General features: G+C 44.9%; 1 protein-coding gene across 1 annotated transcript; it reads right to left on the bottom strand.

Annotated features, from left to right (window-relative positions):
- Positions 1-219: 219 nt before the first annotated feature.
- Ssl1 (general transcription factor IIH subunit 2 Ssl1) lies at positions 220-27,981 on the bottom strand. The gene is made up of 15 exons (XM_037426909.2): positions 27,838-27,981; positions 25,568-25,679; positions 23,719-23,805; positions 22,566-22,671; positions 20,803-20,908; positions 19,983-20,073; positions 17,888-17,975; positions 16,920-16,996; positions 15,506-15,536; positions 15,365-15,416; positions 12,816-12,922; positions 11,967-12,075; positions 4,727-4,766; positions 2,699-2,852; positions 220-444 (listed from the first exon to the last, which is right to left on the bottom strand). The coding sequence occupies exons 1-14, from the start codon at positions 27,894-27,896 to the stop codon at positions 2,730-2,732; spliced, it is 1,188 nt and encodes a 395-aa protein (XP_037282806.2). The 5' UTR covers positions 27,897-27,981; the 3' UTR covers positions 220-444; positions 2,699-2,729.

The raw sequence follows: 27,981 nt of genomic DNA, 5'->3' as shown, positions 1-27,981 counted from the left end.
TACTTATGTGAAAAGAATGGGCATGCATATTCAAATGCAAGAGAGAAAACAGGAAAACATAAATGCCATGTTGTATTGTTTTATCTTATCTTATATCCCTGTCTGCATTCCCAGTCCATAGAGACGAGTACCACTTTTCTTTCAGCCTATGAGCAACCGTGTTCTTCCAACGATGAGAACAAAGCTACGCAGTCCCAGACAATAATGCATAAGGCAACAGCAAGCAAAATCAGTTTTTAATGGCACCTGTCAGTGTCGATAGGACCGCAACGAGAAACAGTGCACCACTGCTTGTCTGTGCCTGTGGGCCTTGGCTTGAAGCAGATGCACCTGATGATCCAAACAATATATATACATCGGCGAGAGGCAGCTCTGCTAGGCAGTTTCGGGCCAGAAGCCGGATGGTTCATGTGCCGCATTGCCGGCGAGGGATGAATTCAAATGCTGTAATTGCAGAGAATTGCAGTAGCAGTTACTTACGCCACTGCTGTTGCCTCATGACAAAAATAAGGGTGCATTGGTTAGATGTCTTCATAGTAAAAATGCTCAATTACTATTACACGGTGCGTTCCAGCTATGATACATACAACTTAAAAAAAAAATTTGAAGTCATACACGCTTGTCAGTGGAATTGCTATGCTCATAGCAGCCATTCAGAGCAGTCAGAACATGTCATGGTTCTTTTCATATTAATTGAAATGGTTAATCAACAAACTTTGAAAGTTAGATTCAAAATAGAAACAGCACAACACAGGACCAGTAAAAGGGCAAAGGACAGAGTGCTGACTAATATGAAACGCTTCATTTACCGAAGCAGCGCACAAAAACAATGTGAAGGTCACACAACAGAGAAGGAAAAACATGGGATTCTGCAACGAAGCTAGTCCAATTCTTTCATTGGTAAGGAGAGGTCAGGTTGCAAATGCACTTGTTAAAACTGGTCACATGATGATTGTAAGGGGTACCTTCAAGTGATGATGCATGCTAGCACAGGCAATGATTAATGAATTAAGCCCATTTGTTAGATATAGTACAGATTACCTGTGAGCAGGATTCTATACACAGCCTGCGTTGTACGCTAGATGAATTGCCGAGCATGCTTCTTAGAACAGGCGACCCCCCGCACAATATCTTCATCCGCGTCAACCGTTTTGCCCGACTCACTCATTTTGTTAGCGGTGTTCTTACTCGTCCTATGTAATGCTCCCTTACATTCTTTTCTGTAACGACCACTTCCAGTTACACACTGTTAATATTTATATTCGAATGGTTTGGCAGCAATATAAAAGACTGGGAGGAGCTGCACAATGTGGAGTTGTAGACGTGCTGCAACATCTCACTCAATTTTTGTCATCCGTTGGGCATAGGAACGATAACTATGGCCATTTGTAAGCTTTTATCTATTCTAGAGCCTTCTAACAATAAAAAAATTAACACGGTCTTCACATCAAAGCCACACTGGAGTATCAGCAGTAATCAATGTTACCAAGCACATTATGCTAACTATATAATATCACTTAGTTAATAATAACTGATATCGATAATCCGACATTCTTCTAGCTTGCACAGAAGTCTCAGTACTAAACAAGCATTACTGCACTTGGCAACTTCAAAAAGAAGTCGCTCGTTTTTTGTTTTTTTTAATATCAATGGGTATTTTTTGTGATAGGTGTTTACAGGTGGTGCCGCGAACCTGTCACAAGTGCCCATAATTACCTTGGGCCGCGATCTAAATCACCACACAAACTGCACAATTCTGTTTGCTTGACAGCTAGTCACCCATCTAGCCCTCACCATCATGCATGTTCTAACACTAAAGGTTACACACAAATAAGCCTGCCCTGCAGCCACTGTATGACCTTCTGCATTTTTTTTTTGTTCCACTCGTAGATGGAGTGGAATGATCTGCTCCACTACAACAATGGCTGATCAGCATTCACTGAATATCTGAACACAAATGGAACACAAGTGACCACAAATCGGAAAACTTCAACAGTAAACTCGGCACCTTACACAACGCATCCAACGAGCTGTCTCAGAGAAGAAAAAAAAAAAATGGTAGTGAATCACTTGTTGAACCTGTCAATATGTCCAAGTGTCAAATAATCATCATTATCAGCAGCCTGGTTACATCCACTGCAGGGCACAAGGCCTTTCCCATGTCCCCCCAAACAACACGGTCCTGCAACATTATACTTGAGATCTTCTTAATCTCATCTACCCACCTAATTTTCTGTCTCCCTCTCACGTGTTTGCCTTCTCTCGAAGACCACTCCGTTACCCTTAATTACCAGCTATTATCCTGCCTACGCGCTACTTGACCGGCTCATGTCGATTTCTTCTGGGTTTCCACTATGATATCCTTAAGCCACATTTGTTCCCCGATTCATTCTGCTCTTTTCCTGTCTCTTTAAGTTACACCTACCATTTTAAATTCCAATGCTTCCTGCGTCGTCCTCAATTTAAATTAAACCATCTTTGCAAGGCTCTAGGTTTATGCTTCATAGGTAAGTACCGGAAGGAAGCAGCTGTTATATACCTTTTTCTTGAGAGAGAGTCAGACTATCGTATGCCTCAAATGTTCAATCAATTTATCAATTAACAATTTGATATCAATCAAAAACACCAGTCAAGCAATCAATCAATCAATCATTCAATAAGCCCTACAGTACTGAATTTGAACTGAAGGGACACTTACACTGCTTGTTTTGGTGAAGCCTCATTCAGTGTCAGGAGGGTGCCTCGGGTGGTGGCAACCGGCTTGCACACCCAGGGCACGTGTGCAGGGAGTCGTGAATGAAAAGGTCGCACTCCAGGCAGAAGTCCTCCTTACACTTTACACACCGATACACCTAGAGAACCGCAAGAACAATTACAAGTGAAGGAATCGGTTTCACCTATACCATTTCAAGCCCTGTTTGCGGTGCTCTCAGCATCATTACAGCAGCAGAATGCTTGCCTGCAAAAGAAAGCTGCAATTAAATATTATACCTGCTTTACAGCTTATGCATTCATTATGTCATCATTTGAAAGCATGATAGATGTGGGCACGCTATTGCTAGGCTGGCAATCGTTTTTCTGAAAGGACGTACAAGGCTCTTACTAATCAGAACATAAAGAGACCAAGGCAATGTGTTCTGTTTAGTAGAAACTCTATTTACTAAGAGGTAAACTGGCATGCAGAATTCAAGCATGGAACCAATAATATTAGAGGCACTTATTCCACTTAAGCAGCAGTTAAGTGAGTTCTCTTTACCGAGAGTCTACTTACAGATATGTATACAGTCGAACGTCTTCAGAAGAGACCCTGATTGAGAGTGGGACACGACCAGACAAATTGGTGTAAGAAATATGAGTATACCCTATTTACTCGCATAATCCTCCCACTCGCATAATTCTTGCACCCCCCCACATTGCCCAACAAAGTACGACTTCTTTTTTTTTTCCGCAAGTAACTACTATTGCACCCCTGAAAATTGCCGCAATAATGCCATCTGCCCATTCCAGCCACTGATGATGATAGCGCACGCCATCTCCTAAGCATGAAGTGTTCTATTATTGCACGGAGATTCAATCCAATTCAAGCCAAGTCAAAGTGGCAAGTGCACATTGCAGCGTGTTTTGTACATTGTGTCCGTAATGTTGTTACGTTATGGGGTGATACGGAAGCTACACAGCTACTTTCAAGTTGAAAGTGATTGATCATGCACTAAACAACGGCAACAGGGCCACCAGTACGCTCTTCAGAGTCGACGAGTTCTGTGTTCGCTACTGGTGACGACAGCTGAAAGCCACCAAGACACTGGGCCTTCCGTGAACCTAAGACTGAGATGGATGGTAAACTTTATTTCGTCAGAAGGCAACTGCAGACGATTCTTTGTTAAATGGCCATCACCTAATGCTGACATCGTACGCTAACATTTTAGAAATCATGTTCAGTGACCAACTACGCATCGCCTGCAACGCCCCCAAGCTTTGTGTATGGTATTCTAATTCTCGACTATTTGCTTGCGCCTTTTGTGTCTCAAATAAATCTTGCCTTTTGTTAAACCTGTGCTTTCATTGTTGAGGTAAGTCTTAACTAGTACTGCTCAAAGCTTGCAGTTAGTAGCAGGCTTGAGAATCCCAATTTGTGGCCACTTTTTCCTTTTTGCTCTGTATGTTTTCGCGGAAAGTTGTCCCTGCGTAGTTCTCGCACACCCCAACTTTGCATTGGTATTCCGTCAAAAAAAAAAGTGCAAGGATTAAGCGAGTAAATACAGTACCTACACTGAAATGGGTTTTCATGAAAAAACGCATATGTGGTGCTCTGCTTATAAAACACCTCATATAAAAGACAAGAATCACTCTTCGGAATGTGTCTCTTATAAAGGGATTAATGTGTGTATACATACAGTCAAACACAGCTTACACCAATACCAGTTCTAACATGTCCTATCAGACACAACAAGCAGCTGCTACAAGTTTTGTATGTCTTATACGATGAACTGAATCACTTACTGCTAAGTTCCTGTGCCACATTATCAGTTGTGACAAAAACATGGCCTAAAAAATATTCACGAGAAAAGTGTCCTCGCCACACATGCTTCATGACATGTAGCATTTATAAAGAGAGGGATCCATCCATCTGAGCTCCTGAACATTCAGTAAAACAATGTGCCGTGGATTGAATGTGTTATATCCCATGAATTCAGTTAAACCACATCACATCAGCTCCGGCACTTACATGTTTGTCTGATATGGACAACTGACAGGAGAAGCAGATTCTGAAAATAGAAAGATAAAACCGCCTTCATTAATAGCTCAGCAACACTGACTGGGCAACTGTAATCTACACATGCTATATTTCAAAACTCAGCCCCCGATTTCCTTCTGTGTACAAAACACTAATTCTATCAAAAATCAAACATAAAATTTTGGCAGATTTTAAAGGGGTACTGACACTAAATTTTGCGTCCGAGATAGCCTGCAGGATCGATTCTAGTGAACATGCATATCATCTGCAATATATTTCAATAGTGAATGTAGTTTTGAAGGTATTTTAAACGAATCTTGAACTTGCATCCCTGCACAACTAGTAATCACTAATGACACCCTCAAACACCCCTATACTTCCCTCCATGACAATGCTGCCACAAGCTATCATGACATCATAGCCCCCATTTTCGTTTTGTCGCATTTGCACCAGCCGACTATTATTCGGCAGCTGTCTGCAAGTCGGTAACCGCAGCACAAGAGTTCAAAGCTATGTGTTTGACGACAGTGCTGTCCCCCCATTCCCTGTTCAGAAGCACTTTTTGATGCAAACCGTGCACCATTGCATCACAGTTCTGTGTGCTGACATGGCTAAGAGCTGCATACGCTAAGTGGTGATAGTTTTCACTTGGCAACTTGTCGCTTTTGGAGCTATTTCAAACCAAAACTGAGACTGGTCGGTAATGCGGAGCCTGTGTTTAAATATTTGTCGCAATTGCAGCAAACTATGTGCCGTGTTATGATTAACAGGCCTCCAGACACGCATTGCAGCACAAAAAAAACTAAACGCGGAGCCGAAATTTTAGTGTCAGTACCCCTTGAACACTTTGAGGCTATACCTAAGCTGATCTAGTTGCTGAGAGTGAACTTGAAGCCCCGTGAAGTCACATTATCAGCAAAACATCCTTAGACACAATGAATGGTGCTGTATAAAATAACCGAATAAAAAAAAATGGTGGCCCAGAAACCAGCCTAGCATTCAATGTCCAGGCATCAGAATGCTGAAGCTACAAGACACAGCTAGAACCGCATACACACACAGAAAAAATTACACAGATCTAATGCACATGTTATCTGCATAAAACAGTCATCTAAACACTATAATAATGCTAAATTTTATGTGTACTATTGCCTTTATTGTCATCTATGAAACATGCACTTTCATGTAATGATTTTGCTCGTGTAATATACTGTTTGCAATCTGATTGAACTTCGAACAGCTGTTCACATGGATGTACTGCCTGCCGGCTGCAAGTTTACAGGGTCTGCATCGCGTAGCGTAGCAACAGAGAACTGCATTGCTAAGCCATCTAGCGTCGCACAACGTGGTTTGGAGTCTATCAAACGTGGCCTCAACGATCGGTAGTTCCGGCAACAGTGCGTTGGTGGTGCTAATCACAAAGGATATGGCCGGTAGCCTCAACACCACAACACGCAATGGTAGGTAACACAGCAATGCAGTGCCACCTAACGTCACGTGCGATGCAGATTTTGAAATCTTTTGCGGCCGACCATACATATTGTTACGGAAGAGACGCCGTATCGACGAGGCTGGGGATTGGATGTATTCAAAACCAGAGGTAATGGCGTGACCAGTTTACCAGCGATCGAGCGGAGCCAACCCTTCGTCTTCCTCGTCAGGCACACACGCGCGTCGCACCCTAGAATATCAATATACATGCATGTAGCATAACCCCCGGCGGCACAAGCACCGTCTCGGCGCATCTAAATGTCAACGTCACCAGGAGAGTTGTAGGGCTTCAAGCGCGCAACATGTACAATATAGGTAGCCTGTTGGCCACATGAAGGCGACGGGGTGGCAAGACCAACTTTATGTGTTGCAGGAGTAACCACACGAAGGACTCAGTATGGACCTGTGTAGCGAGTAAGCAGTTTTTCTGACAAGCCAACTTGACGGGTTGGAGATCAGAGCAGGACCAAAGAACCGGGCGGAAAGTGTACGTCACGGTGTCGTTGGTCATACAAACGCTGTTGCTTCTCCTGAGAGGTCAGAAGGCGAGTATGGGTGATTTCTCGTGCGTGAGCGGCTTGAGTGATAGCGTCCATGGCATATTCACTGGTCGGTACTGCAGGGGATGGTATGCCAGTGTCTAGAGGCAATGTTGCTTCTCGACCAAACAGCAGAAAAAATGGAGAGTAACTGGCAGTGTCATGGCACGAAGAATTGTAGGCAAATGTGATGTACGGCAACGGGAGATCCCAGTCGGTGTGGTTGGTAGAAACATACTTAGTGAGCATGTTTGTAAGAGTTCGATTTAGACGCTCCGTGAGTCCATTGGTTTGCGGGTGGTTTGAAGTAGTCAGCTTGTGTCTCGTTTTACAGGACTGCAAGATGTCGGCTATGACCTTCGACAAAAAGTTGCTGCCACGGTCTGTAAGCAGCTGCTGTGGGACTCGGTGTTGCACAATCACGTCCTTAAGGAGGAAGTTGGTGACATTTGTGGCGCAGCTTGTTGGAAGAGCTTGTGTGATGGCACAAGGCGTGGCGTAGTCAGTGGCCACGGCTATCCACTTGTTACCCGAGGAAGACAAGGGGAAAGGTCCAAGTAGGTCCAAGCCAACGCGGAAGAAAGGTTCTGACGGAATATCAAGTGGTTGAAGGCATCCGGTAGGAAGTGTCGGCGTTTTGTGGCGCTGACATTTCTCACAAGCCGCAACGTATCTTCTGACTGAGCGTGCAAGCCCTGGCCAAAAGAAGAGTCGACGTATTCGGTCGTAAGTGTATGACACAACAAGGTGACCAGCAGTCGGAAGGTCATGAAGTTCATGTAGAACTTCCGAGCGAAGGTGTTTCGGAATGACAAGCAGCAGGGCCGGTCCATCCGGCTCAAAACTTTGGCGGTATAATACACCATCGTGGAGCACGAATGAGCGATGGGACTGATTAGAAGATGGTGATTCGAGGCACTCAATGATAGCACGCAAGGACGCATCATGGCACTGCTCGTCACCAATGCATGTCATTTGTAAAAGGGAAAAGACGCAAGGCGCGGTGTCGGCGTCAGGCATACTGCTCGACTCAGCAACCATGTAGCGGGACAGGCAGTCTGCGTCCTTATGTAGGCGTCCGAACTTGTACGTCACTGAGTAGGTATACTCTTGCAGTCGCAGAGCCCAAGCCGGTCAGTAGAGTCCTTCAGAGACGTAAGCCAACATAAGGCATGATGGTCAGTTTTCACAGAGAAATTTGTGCCTCATAAATATGGGCGGAACTTTGAGACTGCCAAACAAGAGCAAGATATTCACGCTCTGTAATGGAATAGTTGCGCTCAGCAGCTGAGAGGAGGCGGCTAGCGTAGGCGGCAACTCAGGAATGCCCTCGTTGGCGTTGGGCTGAGACGTCTCTGGTTCCGTGACCACTAGCATCGGTTCGGACTTCTGTCGGAGCGGATGGGTCACAATGAGCAAATACAGGTGGAGCCGTCAGTAGCGTGATTAGGTGAGAAAAAGCAGCAGCTTGGTCGGTACCCCACATAAATGTGACTTCTTTCTTCAAAAGCTCTGTGAGGGGTCGAGCGATGGTTACGAAATATTTCACAAACCTACTAAAACAGGAACAAAGTCCTACAAAACTCCAGACGTCTTTGGCTGACTGGGGTACAGGAAAACTGGTGACTGCACGAATTTTCTCGGGGTCCGGCTGCACACCAGAGGCGTCGACAAGGTGGCCCAACACTGTAATTTGCCGGCGTCCGAAGTGGCACTTCGACTAGTTATATTGAAGGCCTACAGTGCGGAATATGTCAAGAGCAGCTGACAAACGTTGAAGGTGGGTCTCAAATGTTGGGGAATATGCAATTACATCGTCGAGATAACAAAGACATGTTGACCATTTGAACCCTTGTAGCAGAGAGTCCATCATGCGCTCGAACGTGGCTAAGGGGTTGCATAGCCCAAACGACATAACCTTGAACTTATATAGGTCGTCTAGAGTTACAAACGCTCTCTTTTCTTGGTGTTTTTCGTAGACAGCAATCTGCCAGTAGCCGGAACGTAGGTCTATTGAAGAAAAGTATCGGGCACCGTGGAGACAATCGAGAGCGTCATCGATGTGGGGTAAAGAGTTAAGGTTTTTTTTCGCGATTCTATTCAGAGGGTGGTAATCCACACAGAAGTGCCACGTGCCACCTTTCTTTTTAACGAGCACAATGGAGGACGCCCAAGGGCTCGAAGAGGGTTCAATAATTCCTTTGGCTAGCATCTTGGCGACTTCTTGTTCAATTACTTTACGCTCGGTGGCTGACACCCGGTATGGTCGCCGATGAATGGGATGAGAATCACCTGTGTTATGCGGTGCTTGACGAGTGAAGTCTGGCCGAGTGGACGGCTGTCGATGTCGAATATGTCGCGGTATGAAGCCAGAAGGCAGCACAGCTCGGCTGACCTCTCAGGTTTGAAGTCCGGGGTGATCAAGGAGCGTAAGGTCGCATCGAGGCACGTGGCACCGTGGGAGTGATGGGGGTGATCGGGACATACGTCTGCCGTAAAACAGGTGACGTGGTCGTCAATTAAGGGTTTTAGCATGGCGACCGAAATTCCTTGGGGTAGCACTTGTTTTATGAAACCGATATTGATGACAGGTAAATATGTTCGGTTAGAGGCCATGGTTACGACGGAGTGTGGGACAGCAATGTCAAGCGCCAGGAAAACATAAGTAATCAGCGTCACGATATAATCACCGTCAAGCACGGGAGAGGGTATTGTCAATTCAACGAATGTGAGAGCTTTAGGCGGTATCCGGAAGAAGTCAGTCGTGCACAGGCTGTTCGGGAGTTCAGGGTTAGAATCCGGGAGAAGAGAAAGTTCTAGGTAGAGAGTACCGGCGACACAATCGATCAGGGCAGAATGCGTCGATAGGAAGTCCATGCCGAAAATTAGGTCGTGAGGGCAATTTTCAAGCACCGTAAATAAAACGGGGACAATGCTAATACGGCCGGCAATGCTAACACGAGCGGTACGCATTCCAGCGATGGCCGCAGTTGCACCATCAGCTACACGGAGGGCTTTAGTCACTGCAGGCGTGAGTACTTCTTTCAGTAGGCGACATAGGTGAGCACTCATTATGGACACTTGAACTCCGGTATCAACTAACGCCGTCAAAGAAATACCGTTCACATACACCTCAATCAAGTTCGTATTAGTGGGGAGCATTAATGGAGGGAAGATTTGGATCAGTTGCAATTGATGCAGCACTACTTCCCGGAGCTGCATGGTCTAGTTTCCCGTTCGAGAGGATCCATAGTTAACCGGCGACGGATAGTGGCGTGGTTGGGGGAGGTGGGGAACGGCGTTGTTGAGGTGACGGCGAACGAGCTGTGGAGTGCCTGTTAGGGACGTCAGATGAAGGGTACACACGACTGGGCGAATACCGACGGGAGTTCTCGTATGGGCGAGAAGAGGAACATGGGCTCCAGTTTGAGGGCGTCCAAGTGCCGCGGCAATAGCGGAAGATATGGCCAACTCGATGGCAACGGAAGCAGATCGGTTTGTCGTCTGAAGTTCTCCATTCCGTCGGATTGCGGAATCGCAGAAGAAAATGTGAGTCATGGCGTGGTGCATTTATTGTCATTGGTCTGGAGGTGGGTTGGGAGACAGAGCAGGCCACAAGAAAACCAAGCTTTGCAATTTCCTGCCTCACGGCGGCTTGAATAACGGAGACTGCCGGAGGTGTTCGTGCGGCGCCATGGTCAAGCGGATGTGGAGGAAACGGTGCCGGACTTGACGCCTCAAGCTCCCGTCGAACTATTCGTGTCACGCTGTCCTGCATGGGTGGTGCGGCACCGAGATCGGTGCAGGTTGATTTAACAGCCATGTTTGGTAGCCGCATAAATTGAAGCAGAACACGGCGGCTTTTGGCCATTTCGAAACGGCGGCATTCCTGGATAATCATATCTACGGTCGTGGCGTTTGGTACATGAGCAAGTTGAAGGCATCGTCTGCGATGCCCTTAAATATGTGGCCCACTTTGTCGCTCTCTGTTTTTTGCTCGTCCACTTTTCGGCACAACGCAAGCACGTCCTGTATGTACGAGACATACGACTCAGTTGAGGACTGCACACAAGTGGCGAGTTCTTTTCGCGCTATCATTTGGTGACCGGACGGGTCCCCAAAGATGTCGCGTAGTCTCTCCTTGAAGGTATCCCAGCTGGTGAGCTCGGTCTCATGGGCGTCGAACCAGACACGTGGGGTGCCGTCCAAGTAAAATATTACGTTGGCGAGCATCATGGTAGGGTTCCATCGGTGTGCCTGGCTAACACGCTCGTACATATGGAGCCAGTAGTCAACATCACGCCCAGGTTGTGCGGAGAATGTACCCGGATCATTGGGGGTGGGCATCATCAGGTATGTAGTGGCTGGAGCTACAGATGCAGACGCTGACGGTTTGTTGTCTTCGTGAAGATGGGGAACGTGCCACCTTCACCAAATATGTTACGGAAAAGAAGAGATGTCGTATCGACGAGGCTGGCGATTAGAGGTATTCAAAACCAGTGGTAATTACGTGACCGGTTCACCAGCGATCAAGCAGAACCAACCCTTCGACTTCCTGATCAGACACACACACGCGTCGCCCCCTAGAATATCAATATACGTGCATGTAGCAATATTGAGAGAAAGTGATGCCACGAGAAGGAAGGTGAAATTTTGTCATGGAAAAAAATTAAGAGGAAACATGTGCACTGAGAGAAGTAGAACATAAATATAGAAATAAGGCTAATTGTTGTTTTTTCCTACTTCTTTCCTGCGTCCATGACCCGGTGAAAACTTATGCAGGAATGCACGGACATGCATTCATGTGAACATGCAACGCGCAATGCGAGGCTCGTGCCTATTCAACAAAATGACAGCAGCCTCCATGATCAGGAAAGTACTAATATAATTGTTGGGGTTTAGTGTACTGAAATACCGACATAATTATATGAGGAACGCCGTAAAGGGCTCCAGGTATTTCAACCATCATGTGTCCTTTGATGTGCACCTCTATCCAAGTACACAGGCATCGAGCACATTCCACCTCCACACAAAATGCGGCTGACACGAACAAAATTCAGTCGTGTGACCTTCAGGTCAGTAGTCAAGCACCACAACTTCTAGACCACCGTGGCAGGTCACAATGTGGATGGCCTAGAAGGATTCACTAGGGAAGTTTCACATTGAAACGTACAGAATGTCCAGCCAATAGGAAAACTCACACTGGCGTGTCTGTGGGTAACGAGTCCCGGGGCACCTCATCAAACGGCTCCAGAGCAAAAAGGTGGTGGTACGACCGTGCAAGGTGCGGCGCCGACACCAAGGTCAAGCCTGCATGGGAAGAAAAAGCTATACAGCAGGTTTTTACGAAGGTTTACGGCAAGTGTACAAAACAGAGTACAGTCGATGTCCATTTTCCGGGCCCTCAAGGGACCGCAAGAACGTCTGGAAAATCGGGCAGTCTGGAAAAACGAATGCAATTGAAAACACACTTTTTTAATAGGTGTTTTCCGAATGGGGAGCGTCACGGCAGGAGTACTGGATTCACACTTCTAGCATCAAATGAAGTATAGTCAAAAATCATAGCATCACAGGCCCAAGTATCACAATATTGGCCGATTTCAGCATGGCGTGCTGGGGAGTTATACTAGGGCTGCTGCAAGTTCATGTGTGTGCGCGACATTTCACCGAAAAGCCCTGCATTTAAATATAAAATAAAATTTTGCAAGATCACGAGACACGCATGACGTACTTTCTTCCCCTGAGCCACCCCTTCCTGCTTAGCTTACGACGCCTTCGACGGGACGAAAGAAGAGAGAAAGCAATTGCAGAGTGTGAAAAATCTTTAAAGCTCCGCTCATACTAGACAGAATCTAAAAACTTTTGCGGTGGTCATTTCAAGAGGCGATAGGCTTTTTCAGTAAATCCATTAAATAACTACTTGGAGAAGTGTCGCAAAGCCCCTTGAGGAGTAACACGGCAATGCAAAGTTGAAAGTACCTGAGACATTGACATCTGCCAACACAGAACAACGCAAGATGAAAAATAATCCATCAGTGTCTCGAACTCACCGCACACTTTGCACTCCACAGGCAGAGAGCAGTACTTTCCGTTACACTGTGGACAGAAGTAGCCACCTTTGCTCAGTCCGTCCGATGGGTTTTGGCTGTCCAGGTGACTGTCAAGTGAATGTGGAATGAAACTAGTAAGCCACAGGTAAAAGCCAGCACCAATACAATGAATACCCGCTACTACTGGCTTCTAAAACAGGCCTCGAAACATACAGCAAACGAGCTCAGCCCTTGTGTATATGAGGCTCATCACCAATGAATTAACTACCATAGGAACACTCACTACCGTACATCTACAGTAGAATCTCGATAATACGAATTTGAAGGGTGCACGTAAAATATTCATAATCAGCCCAAATTCGTAACAACCAAAAACAACTTAAAGCTGATAAAGATGATGAACCAAAACTTCATTGGCAACTACACCTTGGTAAAAAAGTCTGGTGATGTTCTTTTGAACTTTCCTGCCTTCACCATCTCTTAATTAAGTGCCACGGTTTCCTCGCTCATGCTGCTGACACAGAGCGTTCACAGTCAACGTCAGAGCGAGCGAAAGCTGCCAAACTCAGTGGAAATTCACTCGTTTCCCCGCCTAAGCAGCCGGGAAACCGCGCCGCGAAGTCGACACGAAAAAAAAAATTATTCCTGGAAAATTCAAGCGAAAATGGCAGCGCCGCCGGAAAACCACGACCGCGCTCGCCGAGAACGTTCACATTCGTTCTGCCCCTCGTATACATGCCACCCACGCTGCCTCCATCGCTGCTTGAGAATTCATTCCATTTTGCCTGTTTCTTGAGCACTGAAGTTCGTACGGAGTTATAATTACGCATACAAGGCACTGAAAATAAACAGTTTACACCTTTACTAGCGTTATTTCGAAAGACGCACCAGCCGAAATGACACGAGTGGACACAGCGGCGGCGATTGATTCAGCCGGCAGTGCAAAAGCACGACACGTTCGGGCAAGCCGACTCGCTGCTGCTGCACCTTCTTCTACTTCCCGTGTTATCAGCGATCGTAATCCAAACCAGGCTCTCAACCACCGCGTCCTTGTCAAAGCCGTGAGCTTTGACGTGCCGCGCGGGTAGTTCGCGATAGTCCCAACGCGACCCACCAACAATGCCTTTGCCGCCATGTTGATTTGCGGCTGGTTGTTGACATCAAGTGGTTTGAGAGATAGAGCGATAGAGCAGCCGGTGAAGCCAAAGCAGTGAAGCAAAAAGGCGATACTATGCCATCGCATGGGGGGAGAATTCATCTTGGACCGATTTTTTCGCGTCGGCCTCGCGGTGTGTTTTTGCCGCGTTGCGCCGATGGCATGCACTGGTGAATTGCGCATTCGTATCATCCGCTGTGGCTGGGGAAACCATTTGTATAACACCGAATCAAGGTGTATTTTATACAATATAGTCTGTCCAAAACAACTTTAAAATTCATATCACCGCAAAATTCGCACCAACCATAATCGTATCATCGATACTCTACTGCATGCCAAATGTGCCACAAGACATTTCAAATGATTAGTACCTCATATGCAGCACCGTTCTTTCACGAGTGGGGTCCCTTGCTTATACAATGAAAAGAGTTCAAAGACTGTTATAAAGGTATTTGTAATATCCTGTACATAGTTCCTTTGCATACCTTGAATACAATGCATGCAATAATAATTTTAGATACTTTACAGTATAGAAGACGATACTAATTAGTAAGTTGTAAGCATTTCATGAGCTATGTTTAGTATCAAAGAGACGAAAAATTCCATAAGATGGAGGGTCACTGTAGCAAACGTGTCAACAAGTGGTTTAGTCTTTTTCAAGGCAGACAAAACTACTGCTGCCTTGCAGACAAGACCACTTGCCACAACGTTGGCTCCAGAGACACTCTATATTTAAAAATATTTCATCTCTTAAAGCTTTCTCTTTTCCTGGAATTCTGCTTTAGTCAGTATCAAAGTAAGTCTAAATTTGTCATGACAATCTTAGCATAAGTCAATAATAATAGTTGTTGGGGTTAAACGTCCCAAAGCCACTAGGTGATTATGAGAGACGCCGTAGTGGAGAACTCCGAAAATTTTGACCACCTAAGGTTTTTAATGTGCACCTAAATCTAAGTAAGCACGCAGGAATCTGTAATTTTCGCCTACATCGAAAATGCAGCTGCCGTGGCCAAGATTTGATCCCGCGACCTGCTGGTCAGCAGTATAGCACTAGCATAACTAAGTCGGACCATAAGGCAAGGCTAAGTATGACTCGCAATGCACCAAAACTATGCACCGTAATGCATAAATGAAACATGATCAAGAAACTACAAAGTAGAATGACTTCTGTATGTGATAAGTCGAGAACCCTATCTTGAATCACTAATTTGTATGCAGTTGGCAAAGATGGCTAACGCTTCAAAGTTCTCAGCTTGAAAGCCGACATCACATCAATACGGTGTGCAATGGCAGAACTATTAAAACAAAAGAATGAACATTGGTTAACACAAGTTGTTTATGTTATAATTGTTCTCGACTGTACTAGTTCCCTTTGAAGAAATCGTACGCCTACCAGAAACAAAGAGATGGCTTGCCCTCAGTTTCCGTCCGATGGTAGGGAAAACCTGAGAAAAATAGCAAAAAAAAGTGTTCTAGCATTCAAATAAGCAACGCCCATAGCAAGCAGATAGATGATTGACAGCTGTAACCTTACCCATTCTGATCAGTGATGACTCTGCATTGCCCTAGAGAAAAAAAAAAGGATGCAAGAGAGCATGAATTAAAAATTGACGTCAACTGCCTGAACATCATTTCCATTTCATGTTTTTTTCGATCTATGCAATTCTAGAACGGGATGCTTATGGGCCTGCTCAAAAGTATTGCCGATCTCATTCATGGCCCACCACATTATGACGCTCACAAACACATTTCATAAAAAACACCAGGCCTGCGCGGAAGACGCAGCACAGTCACAGCGAAAGCTAGAAGAGCAGCCTTTCAGAGCCTTTCAAAACACTCATTGGGTAACTACTGCAAGCACATTTGCTTGATACCCAGTAGGGCGTTAATAATACAATTTTTCGGTTAGTAGGCCGGCATTTGCTACGATATTTTTTGTCATTCTCCTGAGAAGCGTGGTATCCACTAAACACTTGCAAGGAATTTCGTGCCAATTGTTCATGCAGTGGCTGACGACAATGAGGAATCACGGCTGAAGTGGGTATGTGCCACAGTTAATACGGAATAAGAACAAGCTTTTGTAATGGGTTGGAGGATTGAACAACCCACTCGCTAGGCTATTCGAATTGAGTGACGGCTGGTAGTTCTTTCGCTGTTTTATAATGCTTTATAAGTCGTATTATCGTGATTGCTTTCCCGAAATCAAGCCTCCCTTAGGCAAGTTTGCCAACAAGTCCCAAGCACCAGTGTGGCTCAGTGGTGGAATACTGGGCTGGCATCCAGCAGAGACCCGGGTTCGAGCCCCACTGTGTCACTGGTGCTAGTTTTTTTTTTTTTTTTTTTTTTCTAATTTTGTGCGATGTGGTTATGAACACTGGCGGGGGCAGCGGACAACTGCGCGTGACTCGAGTTGTGATCTCATAACAGCTTTCGCTGTAAAATGATGGCAACACAATCAGACTGTGAAAAAGATGGCATGAAAGCACCTCCAATGATGAGCCCACGCAACACCCATGAGAAACAGCACAACTCCAACTTTTGCTGATTTGCCACTACAGAAAACATTTCTCGAAGGTCATGCTTTTGCATGCACGGCTTTAAAAGTAATCATCAGTGTTTTGTAATAAGTTTCAGGTATAAACATTATGTGGGGGAACAAAAATCTAAACTGGCCAATAAATTTCAGGTGCAGGAGTTTGAGATCGGGCTACTCAGCAGCATTAGATGGGACTCAAGGAGGCCAGCAGTGCATGGATAGTATGCATGATTGCATAAAAACTGCATGAAAATGTGAAATTGGAGGTCGAGTTCGAGGGGTTCCTTCTGTTCAGGTGGAGGCGCTCGCTCGAAATTTATGGGTAGCTAGACATCCAAACTAACCAAGGGTATTCATGCCATCACACTCAATGACCACAAATCAAATGAGCCAAAGGACAGGACTGATTTACCGTGACAGGTGGAGGGATGGCATGCTGGAAAAGAACGTCCTTGAAATGGTTCTCATCTAAAATAACGTTGTACATGCCTGAAAGAAACAGAAAAGAATTGAAAATTGAGAAGGCAGCCGACTTCACAATGTTTTCCGTCAGGCCCCATAGTTTAGGAACTATGGATCGAAAAATGATGAAAGGCTTTTCAGCTTTGTTTTAAGCTATCTGACTCAAATAACTGTACAACTGAATATTCGCAACGTTTCATAGATATTGCTATTGCATTCTTTTGATGGTCTCCATAATTGTGGAGTTCAGTTGATAGCCAAAGTTTGGCTTTTAAATAAACAAACTGAAACAGCCCCCCTCCCCCCACCCATTAAAGAAATTTAAGAAAAACTGAAGAAAAAAAAGCTTCCCTAAACAAGACACAACAACACAAATAACCTCCTCACATCAGCATTGCGCATGACTGATTGGATGCTTTGGCTTAGCTCGATCTACTTTAGAACAGAATAAAAACAGTACCTATAAAGAAAGGGTGCGACAATTTTTATCACTTCTTGTACATACAGTACAATAAAAAAAATATTAATTCCAGAAATTCGCATGTGAGAACCACGTGAGAACACTAAAGCTTTCTAACCTCTAACATCAAAAATCATCAAATTCACGATAATCCACCAGCTGGGATGTAGTTTGACATTACGGCAATGCTGTCAAGAGCAGTACCGGCTATACTAACCCAATATGTGCGCACTGCCTGCGACAAGGTATGGGACTATCTCATAAATGAGCAAACTGACTCTCGTTGCTATCTAGTGAAGGAGGTACAGGAGACAAAAATATTTCAAATTAAAACACTTCAACCTTGGTCAACCCTATGCTCTTTCGCCAGTGAGCCGCCATACAGTTGGTCCTATCGACTGAAAGTTATATAGCTAGGAAAGGTTAAAAAAAAAAACACTTCGATGTAGGCACCGTACCTCCGGTGGTTTTGGTAAGCTTGCAGCACACGTGAACTTCAGCAGCCAAGCCGACGACACTGCAACGAATGTTGCACTTGCGCATGGTCTAGAAAGCAATATGGCAAAAGGGCATGTCAGCTTGCAACTACAGGCCTAAAATTCTCTTTAAAAATGACTACGTGGAACCATATGCACAATCACAATTATCTTCAAGCTCAATGGCTTCTGCTCTTCTTGATATTACAGTGCGTGTTGTGCTTTCATATTGGTAAATTTCCATGAAATCATATATTTTACTTAATGCACAGCAACTTCCAAGTTTCTGCATGAGTTCGTGGTCCCCGGGAATGGTTGCATTTATAACTCAATACATGGGCTTTTAGGTCACAAAACCCCGATATGATTATGAGAGATGCTGTAGTGCCAGGGGTCAGGAAATTCAGACCATCTGAGGTTCTTTAATGTGCACTGACATCGCACACCAGGCAGGCCTCTACCATTTCGCTTCCATCGAAATAACACCGCCACATCAATATTCATAGCTTAGTATTTTGCTGAATATTCACAATTCACTAAGTCACAAAGCTGTTGGAAACCAAAGACAATGTTTGACCATATTCAGATACTGGCCACTATTTCTATGCACCAGAGCATTTGTTTATTAAAAGGGCCCTAAACCATCACCGATAATTCTTCAAACAATTCAAGTAAACTTGTGCATCGTGTGCAGAATGCCATCGCCATCAACGATACCACTTGTGGCAGCGCTACAAGCCGCAGGCGCGCCACAAATTCCAAGAAACAATCCCTTCCCCTCTCGGGTCTTTTCATCCTCCCTAGTGACATGTGATGTGAACATGTTGAATCTGTGATGCATTGTACTACTAATGCTGCGATCGGTCAAACAAGCATCTACAATTACTGGAGAGTTTGCCAGCGGCTGCTCGCACTCACTGACGTTTCAGATTATAAGGTGTCAAACCTGGCAGTATAATAACCTGTGCGAACGGATCCGACACTGTTTAGCCATGGCTTTCATGCATCAGTGTGCGGTGCTTCGCTGAAAAAGCACAGACTAAAAATGAAAAGTCGCGACACACATTACCTCATGTTGTCGCCTTGCAAAATGACGGGCCTGAGCACATCGGAGTCACGGCTGAATCAATAAGCGAAAGTGCTTTACGTGTTTGTGGTCGCCAGTTCGTTGCTGAAGACTACCGTCATGACCTGACTTGCTTCAGGCATTGGGCTACAGTTTGCGACCCAGCCAAACGTTCCACCACCTCCGTTCCCGCCAAGATGGCCCATAACATGCCCTACTGTACTCCCGACTTTCCCACATGTCCCCTCTCCAGCGCCCACCTTCATACCTTCTGCCCCTGAGATGTAACTTACGGGCACCTGTTCCCCGACGTTAGCTTCAGCATTTGTGGTCATGTTTCTACCAACCACCAACCAAGCACTCATATTGTGTGATTATTATGCAGAAATGCAAAATAATTTGGATATATATATAATATAGGTGATTCAGAAATTCCTTGCAATCAAAAGTATGTGACACCACATAGGTTGTCCTACACTATGGAAGTCTACGGCTTCCCGCATTAATCAAACAGTGGGCAATAAATGCTTGACCGCACTGAATAGCTTACTTTAAGTTTGCAAAAGCAGTCACATGTATGTCAGCATTTCGTCACAGAATGCAGGCATTTCTACTTCAGCACTGTCCAAAAGGCTGCAGAGTAGCAGACGAGCAGGTTATAGGTAGCGCCACCGACAAGTGGCTGAACGAGAGTTAAATGCTACCGACACCATTCACAGGAGCATGTGCCAGCACGACAACAGCGGTTAGCTGAGAAGCACGAAGTTCACATATTCGCGGCAACCGGGAGTGCATGCTATTTCGAAGAGCGCATCAGCGATGACAGGACATCAAAAGGGGCACTGGCGAGGAGGCCAAAGCTGCTTCAGGAAAGGAGACCGCCCTACGAGCGGAGGGTAGCGAATTGCTGTGGGCAGAGCTGGCATATTTTCTTACATTATAAGCTACTACACAATATCCGACGACCTTTTCCACCACAACTGAGAGGTGTTAGTGAATAAAATAGCGAACCTCAATGGTGGTGTGGATGTTGCCAGGATCACAGGTAGTCAGGCTTCCCATGATTACCAACACTTCCCGACTGGTGTGCACAGGTAAGTGGCTGCAGGAATGTTGTCACACCGTTAAGCACTGATCACTTGCATATGACATTGAAGCGAGGCTGATGGGTTACACAAGAGGCAGGACCCGTAGTGCCGTTACATTGCGATGTGGGGCAACCACACAAGTCCGGACACGTCGTGGAAAGAAGTGAATTTTTCTGGTCACCCGATTGAATGCATTATTTCTTATTTGCACATTTGAAATTCTAGAAAAGGCAGCGTAGACCTACAACATGTGGCCTCAGGCACTACTAGCACAGCAAAATCACGGCCCTTGTTTGCTAGAAGGTGATCCAAACTGCCACAAAATGGTGCAAAAGGACTTTTCTCTACTATAGTACAAACTTAATGAAAAAGCCTGAAGGGACTGGGTATATAGGTTCCATTTATTGGGACATTAGTTTACTGAGAAAGGTATGCAGGGGTTGGCATAAGAACACAACACCAATTAAATTAGAGGCAGTCCTTACGTTTATGGAGGAGACATTGCTTAAATTCCCATTTGCAATGATCTTACCGCGAGCCATCAATCAACACGAAACAAATAGTCAATGAGTTCTCAGAGGTTATTCAATGTCAACTTTTGGTGTTACTGTACTGAGTTTGACGTATCCTGTTTCAAGTATTGCCAAAATAGTCTTGTAAATAAAACACAACGCTTCTAGTCCTAAAGTGAGCTTCTAGGCTAGAAGCACCAACAGTCAATACATGCATGCATATGCACATACCGTAGGACTTCAGCGGCGAGCTCGAGAGAATTCTGCAAAGAGGGTTCGCCCGAAGGAACCTGCGTCTTGGAAGCCTGTAATGCCTCTACCACCTTCCCCACATTTCCTGTTGTTAAATGGGATGAAAAAACAAAGAAAGAAAACTTGGTATGCAAGTCTCCATGAATTAGGTCAAAGTTCACTATTAATTACTTTCCTACCACAAATTACTTTGAACAGCAACAATATATAGAGTAATAATGAGAGAAGTAATTCTCACCGTGTTATTTTCGAGAATTGGTAGATACATGTAATGTGCATTCACCGAAAACAGGCTTCTATCAAGCAAGATGGAAACCACGTGGCTTAAGTTTAATTGGTTAGCCACTACAGCATCACGTTTAAACCATCTTTATAATATATAGCTACAAATGCCGATATGACACTCATTTAGGCAGTACAGTCAAACCTCAATATATCGAACACAGATATATCGAATTATTGCCTATATCGAACGGTTCCTATATCACGCGGGAAATCGCATGCATTATTGATTTTTTATTTCGAACAAAGTTTTACATATAATGGATATATCGAACTCAGCCACCCCAAACCGCCTGCGCTCCATTGACAGGCGGCGAGCTTTCCCGCAACTCTCGAAAGTAGCGGTAGAGCGGCGGGTGTTTACGAATGCTGCACACATCGATGGCGCCGAGAGCGCCACTTTAACGTAGCGGCGTAAGCGCACCGCAGCCTTGCAGCTTGCAGTCGTTGCAGTCTCTATGGTGTCAACGGCACACTGCGCACTTGTTGCAAGCTCCTCCCCCTTAGCACCGGCAGGCATCGGTCGTTGTGCTCGCAGTGTCCGTGCGTTCGGAGTTAGGCCTGTCGCGCGCTGTGGTGCGCGACAGGCCTAACTCCGAACACACGAACACTGCGAGCGCTGTCCTGCGCTGTGGTGCGCGACAGGCCTAACTCCGAACGGCGGAGCTCACAACGCGGAGCTCACGGATGTGGAGATTGTCGCCGCAGCTACTGCTGAGCAGCCAAATGAAGACTCTGCTGAGGTGGATCCCGCAAGCGCTGATGATGCCTTGCTCCCGACATCAGCTGAGGTCGTAGCTGCCTTGGCCCTTGTGCGCCGCCACTGCGGCGCGATTGAAGACACCGGCCTATCACTTATGGATCGCCTGGACTATATTGAGGACGCAGTCGTCAAACACGCCATGGCCAACAAAAAGCAGGCTACTCTTTTTCAATATTTTAAACCAACACAATAAATACTATGTTTGAATCTTCAAGTGAGTATTTACTGCACCACGCTTGAACGGTTCGTTGGTTGTTTTCAGCAAGCTGTTGACGCATTTTTTTCGTGATTTTTTTATATCGAATTCTGGATATATCTAACTGTTTCGCGATCGCCGCGCCGTTCGATATATCGAGGTTCAACTGTAATATTTAGCTGCAGTAACATTCAAGAAAACTGTTCTGAGAAAATAACAGTATTTCAAAAGAGACACAGTAATAAGATAATTAATTTGATACCACATGCAATTTATGATAGTTCAAAGAAGAGTTCATCTGAAGCACTGTAATCTACCAATAATCTAACCAAATTTGCACATTAACAGACACAACAGAGCAACGCCTCAATAGCTGTGACTTCTTACGGCAGAAGAAAACAAGCTAAAACAGCAACAATACAATATTGACAAAGATCTAGCTCCACCCCCCCCACCCCCCCGACACACACACACACATACACACCAAACATGTGGACTAACCTGCTAATTCGCAAATCTTCTGTGCCCTCTTGTTACACGTGGAAATAACACCAACGTTGCTGATGGGATTTTGGTCAAAGAACTCCTCCACAAAGAGCTCTAGCATCTGCGGGGAAAGTGACAATAGACATCATTTTAAAATGTATTGTCACAACGTGGCGCCTGTGAAGAATAAATGCAGTGTCGAAACAGCGAGCTGCGCGAAAAGTTTTTAGAGCTATACTGGGCCAACTTGTTATGTCTAAAAACAGTCAAACAAACAAAAAAAAGATGCTGAAAGTACTGTGATAGTTATTCAAAGAGTCCCTGGAATCAGATCTATGGCTCAAGTATAGTCAGCAATTTTTACTCATCTTTGGTTCTACTCAGGCAGTGAAACACATCCTCCACATGTACACTGATGCAGCTATGTACAGCACACCGTCTCTTGTAGTCAACAAGATTCAAAGCCTACAGACTGCAAGACACTGGCAGAGTACAGCTTTATAAAAAATATAGCTACTTCACTGTAGAAGAACAATGCTCTGCTTCAAGAAAAACTATGGTGTTTCTTTACTGGTGACATAGCTCATACAGCCCACGCATAATGCAAACTTAAGATACTGTGTCATCAACCAGTGAAGCTCGGCACAAATCGTTTCGGTACAAGACAGCTCAAAAGAACATATCAAGATAGTGGGGCCAGTTCATTTATGACAAAGTGAAAATGTGTAAGGCTTCACGCTGGAAATACGTAAGCTTTCTATAAAGTCTATAAACGCAAGCATGCTTCTGCTCAGTAGTTACGGTATCAAGCCTCTTTGCTACAGGCCTTGTATTCAAATTTTGTCATGAATTTAGTTTCTACTCAATAGCTTGTTCTAGTTATTTGTTTCTTCTTTTCTCATAGTTGACATTGATTTTTACTTTTTACTTTTGCCCTTTTTTTTCATTTCTAGCATTAGGGAACGAAGCTAGAGTGGACTCACATGCAATCTTCCCTGTACTTCTCCTTAATAGGGTTGAAACACTTGCTCATCACAACACAACAGAGAGAAGCAAGCGTAAGGCTCTTCTCAGCCAAGAAACAAATCGCTAGCAGTGCCAGAAACACTTCCAGTGTCCAAGCAAAGTGCACCCAGGCACTTTGCTATTATGAACTCAAATGTTGTACCTTCAATGTGCAGATGAGGCGTGTGGGCTTTAGATCCGGCTCGGACATCGATTCAGAAAAGTCAACAACTACGTATAAGTGTCTCATCTGCAAAGGAGAAAAAAAGAAGAAATTTAGTGTTCTTTCTACCTTGCATTGTCCGCGAAAAGGTACAGCAAAGTGCAAAAGTCTGTGAGGCACAGGTTCCGTGTGACGGCAAGGCTACTGAACAGCATGAACCAACATTGAGTCAAATCATAGGAGATGTTTTATGCGTACATACTTTGCATATATACTAGTACAAAGTGCAAATTAAAAAAGTAAGGCAAGCGTCCAGGCAGCGGAAATAGACAGTCCTATCTCAAACATCCCGTACCGTAGACTTTCAATGCAGAGAGTTATATGCAAAAAGCAGAAACATTTGCGTAAAAGTGACTTAAGTGGCCATTTCTTGCCTATTTAAATTTGACAGAAAGTGGCAGCTTCTGTGCAAAGCCAATGTGAAAAAAATATGCACTCAACCAGACAAATAAATGACTGAGCTCCAATTCCTTTCTCTCTATTGAGAAAACGAATCGGACAACACATACACATCAAACACTTGCAAGTAATGTGAAACACAACTACAATTCCCAGCTACACGAATCGCAACACTACATAACTTGCAATGAACTGTCAACTTTCCTTTAACAGTATCAAGTGATAGCCAGAATTTTATCTCAATGGTGGGAAGGGGGTTGTTGAAAAACCTTGTGGCTACACTTTCAAACAGTATTGACCCTTTTTATTGAACTTGTGGTCACCCCCCTACAAGTATTGTAATGTCAGTTTCAAGCTCAACAATGAAAAAAACAAAAAAAAACAAAGGAGGGTCACGTGCTCTGTGACTCTAGCTGGCAAGATAGAGTGTAGCACACTCGTTATGGCTACGAGTAGCGCTGACATAGCACTATGAAAACTAGATGAACGAAAAAAAAAAACCATAATGTGGTTGGTAGAGCATTGGACGCGTTATCCAAAGGTTGTTAGTTCGTTCCCTGTCGGCGGCAAGTTGTATTTTTTCATCCACTTCAATTTCTTCCCAATCTAATCATGATTACTATAATAAAGTTAAAAGACCACGAATATCCACATTGATTTTTGAGTACGAAACAACACCGCCCAAAAAAAGCACTATGGATTCACACCAACTAACCTGCAAACGCATTGTGTTCCAAGTGCCCTATAACTTGCTTAGCTTCATTGCTTGTCCTTACGGTGCGTCTAACAAAAAAAAAACATGCCCTTACAGTCTTCTTATTTCGTTCATTCATATTCCTACATCACACCCAAGCCAATTGCCTTCTAACTTTGAACCAGATTGTAGAACTTGTACACTAACGTTGAAAGTGTGGCATTGATTGATTGATATGTGGGGTTAAACGTCCCAAAACCATCATATGATTATGAGAGACGCCGTAGCGGAGGGCTCCGGAAATTTTGACTACCTGGGGTTCTTTAACGTGCACCCAAATCTGAGCACACGGGCCTACAACATTTTCGCCTCCATTGGAAATGCAGCCGCCGCAGCTGAAATTCGATCCCGCGACCTGCGGGTCAGCAGCCGGGCACCTTAGCCACTAGACCACGGCGAGGGGGGGGGGGGGCAAGAAAGTGTGGCAAGTTGGTGACAGTTCATGTTTATTTGGAATCAGCACACAAAGTCAAAGCTGAAAAGGAGCACAGCGGTGTCCTTTTCGTTCCTTCGGTACCCTGCCTTAGTGCGCTGCTTCACAAGTAAATGTAACATGTACACGCCCATTCACAGAACACTTGAGAGACGACTTGCGTAACAAAGAGCATTAAGTAAGTGCCCAGGTACGAGACTGACCATCCCAAGTCGAACATTTTTCTTCGCCAGCATCTGTTTGCGCTTAGCCCTGTGGACAAAGTCCAGCACGCTGGGCTGAAGGAGGCCAGACTCATCCTCCTGGATGGCTTCCCTGCAATGCACAGATATAATTTGCAGATGTTTAAGCATTTTTCAGACTTGCTTAATGAAAGATACACACAAGAGGTAAAGTCAATAACACGACACCACGCAACATGCTTGGACAGAAGGACAATGAAATGTTTTCTTGACATTTATTTGCACTCAATCAAGTTGTCGTGAAAGCAAGTTAGCCTACAGGTGTTGCTAGCAAGACCGGGTTGCATTATATAGGAATCTAAACATACGCAGTTTGTAAGTTACTGTACTCGGCGAAAACTTTTCTTGGCATTCGAGCGAAGGCTGCAGAGCCAAATCGCAGGCATCCTACCGCCAGTGCATGTAGTTCCACAACAGTGCCCGCGCCCGTATTTTCACTGTGAAATGTAGAAGTTCTCCCTTTATTTTCAGTGGAGCTATTTGAGACAGGACGCAGCTCCCCCATTTAAAATAGTAAATTTATTTTAGTTTAATGGATGTGACTTCGCGTTTTTGAATGCGCGAGAAAGTCCCCCACCTTCTTACATGCACCTCAAACGCTAAGCACCGTACAAGTCTACAAGAAACCCTGATGATGCGCCCCCGTCACTTTCCATAGCGTTACGAGACACGCGCCAAAGCGGAATACGTCGCGTAGTGCTAAATGCGCAGAAGCTCCACCTCCGTAGCTTTCCCTTCAGTGCCAAGAAAAGTTGTCGCCGAGTATAAACCTATCATACACAGCAGGTGCCTACAAACCATCATGTACATGCATGTTCAATCATAAAGTTTATTTATTGCTGATAAAAAAACATAGTAAACACAATGCAGTTAATGCTCGGTGTTAATACAGCCTGCAAAGTCGAGTTAAAAGCCATATATAATGAACAACTACAAACAAAAATGGTGATGCCTTGTTTTGCGTAATCATGTTACACAAGTTTACAAGGTCACAAACAAACTTTATAGGGCTTTAACATTTCTTTTTGTCGACACTGTGTGAAGAGAACCACCGGCAAAAACTATAAGGGAAGAAACTCTGTAATTACCAATAAGGCATATCATTTTGTTTTCTTGATTTCGATCCCGGCAGTACGAAAGCACGTCACATGCGCGCATGTGAGGTTATACTGAGTAGTGTGGATTTTCGCCGTAAATGGCCCCCTCCAGCCAATGGCACAGCCGTGTCATCGTGACGTCAAAGCCGACCATCCTAGCGGCGCGCTCACAAAGGAATCACAGGGCGTGTCACAAAGCAGCCGCGACGACACATGGCCTGGTATCTTTGACTCATAATATGGGAAAATAATAATGCGGCAATTGTAGCAACTACATGCGTGAGGTGACCGCGATAAGGAGACATTAGTAACAACATCGTGTTAGGGAGTTTTCGAATAGGGGCCCCAAAGAAATAGCGTCAAGGCAACTGCGCATGCGCAAAACCCAAACTGCGTATGGGTTGGAGACGCTATTTCTCGAATTTAGCGGGAGCCTCAAAGCCTGCCCCAAAAGTTTTGGGTTAGACAAACGTGGCCGTACCCACTGAAGTGGCGGCTCTCGGCTAGGACTAGAGTGGCATAGAATAGAAAGTGTCCAAAGCGCCGCAGGCCCTATTCGAAAACTCTTCGCTTTCGCTTGACCCAAAGCGTCCGTACGCAAAGGGCTTCGGGGCCCCTATTCGAAAACTCCCTGTTGATAGTGCAACGCGCAGTAAAAGCCGCCGCATTACGATAAGTGAAATTAGGTGCAACATATATATTAATTAACAACTATTTCACGGTACAGAGAGTAGTATTTATAAAACCCGGCTTTTTGTTCACAACACTTATCTCAAACATGCACGAAACTCAAAGTGCGTGTGCATGAAAAACTTGCCGGCAAGTTTTGAAAGATACAACCCAAGTATTGACTTAAGTACCGCTATGCCTAGTAAGATAGCTCGTCGTTCAAGTCATTATGATGAAAACGGCATACAAATAAACGTGTCTTCAAACGATAAAAAGAAAACAATTAACAAAAATGTGGAAACTCGCGAAGAAGCGTGTGCACCCACGGCCGTGTGAAGCTGCTTTTAATTTTCATTGTCACTGCACTTTCGCAGTGAATGACGCCTGCATTGAAGGTTGATGTGTGCCCATTGACAAGTACACCTCCCCTACGCGTTTTGCAAGAAGTTGGGAAAAGAAACTCACCAAGTTCTTTCATATTCGGTCTCCCACCGGTATCCTTTGCCTTCCTCTTCGTCCGCCATGTTGATGTCAAACGTGCGCGCTGCTGCTGCTTGCTCGGCCTCTGCAAGTTATCACTAGGAAGCGCCACATGCCAACTAAGCCGAG

This window comes from Rhipicephalus microplus, chromosome 3 (genome assembly GCF_043290135.1).
Source record: "Rhipicephalus microplus isolate Deutch F79 chromosome 3, USDA_Rmic, whole genome shotgun sequence".
NCBI classification, from domain to species: Eukaryota; Metazoa; Arthropoda; class Arachnida; order Ixodida; family Ixodidae; genus Rhipicephalus; species Rhipicephalus microplus.
The sequence above is the reverse complement of the archived record's forward strand: the minus strand, read 5'-3'. Positions and strand labels throughout refer to the sequence as shown.